Genomic DNA, 1,823 nt, shown 5'->3' with positions numbered 1-1,823 from the left:
GCCATACGGGCACAAGGTCAGTAAACCTGGACAACCAGGCTGAGAAAAACATTACCCATGCAGATGGCTGTGTCAGATTATGAATCTTGTAGACTGAGGTGGATTAGGAGGTCCATGATATAAAAGTATGGCCAACAGAGCTACAGATTCCACGTAATGCTATCAAGAAAGCATGGAATATACTTTCAGACGATCCCTGAAAACCATTCTCTTAAGAGAAGCCTATCTGGACCCCTCCTAACAACTGTACATTTATTTTCTCCATCAGCACATCCCCCACAGTTATTAACTCTTGTACCTCTTGACTTTCCCTCTTAGATTGTAAGCTCTAATGAGCAGGGCCCTCTGATTCCTCCTGTATTAAAGTGTATTGTATTTGTACTACCCTCAAGTTGTAATGTGCTGCATAAACTGTTGGCGCTATATAAATCCTGTATAATAATAATAATAGTATTTGGTGATCCGGCACTGCTGATGAGGGATTTATAACACTGTGCCAAATCGATGTTAAAATGTTCTGTCCCTTTGTGCACATGGCTCTAATACAGTAGATTAGTTACAGTATCTGGCAAATAATTATTCATTAATCATATTCCATTTCCTTTTTAGATTTTTTACAGCATTTAAAAAATCTTTGTTCCTCAAAGTGTAGACAAATGGATTGAACATTGGAACCACCGCCGTATAAAGCAAGGTCAACAGCTTGTCCAGTTCCTTAGAACTTTCAGATTCTGGTTTGCCGTACAATATAATGATTGGACCATAGAATAATATTACTGTGGTGAGGTGGGAGGTACAACTGGAACAAGCTTTCAGTCGTCCCTCAGAGGAATGGATTTTTAGTATGGTGGAGATGATGAAAACATTGGAGGTCATAATAAGCAGAAAAGGAAAAGATGCCAACAGTACATCCTCACATAACATAAGCATGTTTCTACTTGTAGCATCACTAGAGGTTATTGCATTCAGTGTTTTCTGATCACAAAAGAAATGATCTACTTTTTGTGTGAGACAGAAGGATAACAGAGATGTGGATAACACATTGATTGCTGCATAAGTCACAGATATAAGCCAAGGGGACAAAGCCAATGAGATGCATACATCTTTACGCATGAGTAAGGAGTATTGTAATGGTTTACAGATTGCTACATATCGGTCATAGGACATGGAGGCCAGTAGAAGCAAATCACAAACACCTGACAATGAGAAGAAGTATACCTGAGCCATACAGGCAGAGAAAGACATCCGGTTGTTATGGGTTAGCAGTATGGAGAGAAGTTTTGGAAGAGTAACTGAAACATATATAACATCACTAATAGCAAGATTACTCAAGAAGAAATACATTGGATTATGGAGCTGGGGAACCAGGCACACCAATAGAGCAATGGTCATGTTTCCAAGAACAGTCATCAGATATATCAAAAGAACTGCAGTGAAAAGAAGACATTTTCCAGTTTCAGAGATGGAAAATGCTGAAATAAAGAACACGTTTTGTGTGCTGTTCGTGCATTCCTCCATCTTCCTTGCATAAAAAAAAAAAAAGAAAATATAATTGTTACTTTTTGAATATATCTAATATGAAAAGTATTTGTTCCAAAAAATATGCTTTGCATTTACATATGAACAGCTAAGAAGGAATTCTGTACATGATCGACCAAAAGTACGATTGAACAGGTTGTTCTAATCCTGTCATTTCACCTGGATAACTACTTTATGCCGTGTATACACGAGCGGACTTTACGGCAGACTTTGTCCAGCTGATTTTTCAACGGACTTTACGACGGACTTTCCGATTGAACGGACTTGCCTACACACGATCAACC

At 38.5% G+C, this 1,823-nt stretch overlaps 1 protein-coding gene across 1 annotated transcript; it reads right to left on the bottom strand.

Annotated features, from left to right (window-relative positions):
• Nucleotides 1-576: 576 nt before the first annotated feature.
• On the bottom strand, nucleotides 577-1,518 carry LOC141106646 (olfactory receptor 1J21-like). Its single transcript, XM_073597590.1, has one exon. It carries the CDS (start codon nucleotides 1,516-1,518, stop codon nucleotides 577-579), a length of 942 nt encoding a protein of 313 aa, XP_073453691.1.
• Nucleotides 1,519-1,823: the final 305 nt, after the last annotated feature.

This window comes from Aquarana catesbeiana, linkage group LG08, assembly GCF_042186555.1.
Source record: "Aquarana catesbeiana isolate 2022-GZ linkage group LG08, ASM4218655v1, whole genome shotgun sequence".
In the NCBI taxonomy this organism is placed as follows: domain Eukaryota; kingdom Metazoa; phylum Chordata; class Amphibia; order Anura; family Ranidae; genus Aquarana; species Aquarana catesbeiana.
Note: the sequence above shows the minus strand (reverse complement) of the source record. Positions and strands in the feature narration are given on the sequence as shown.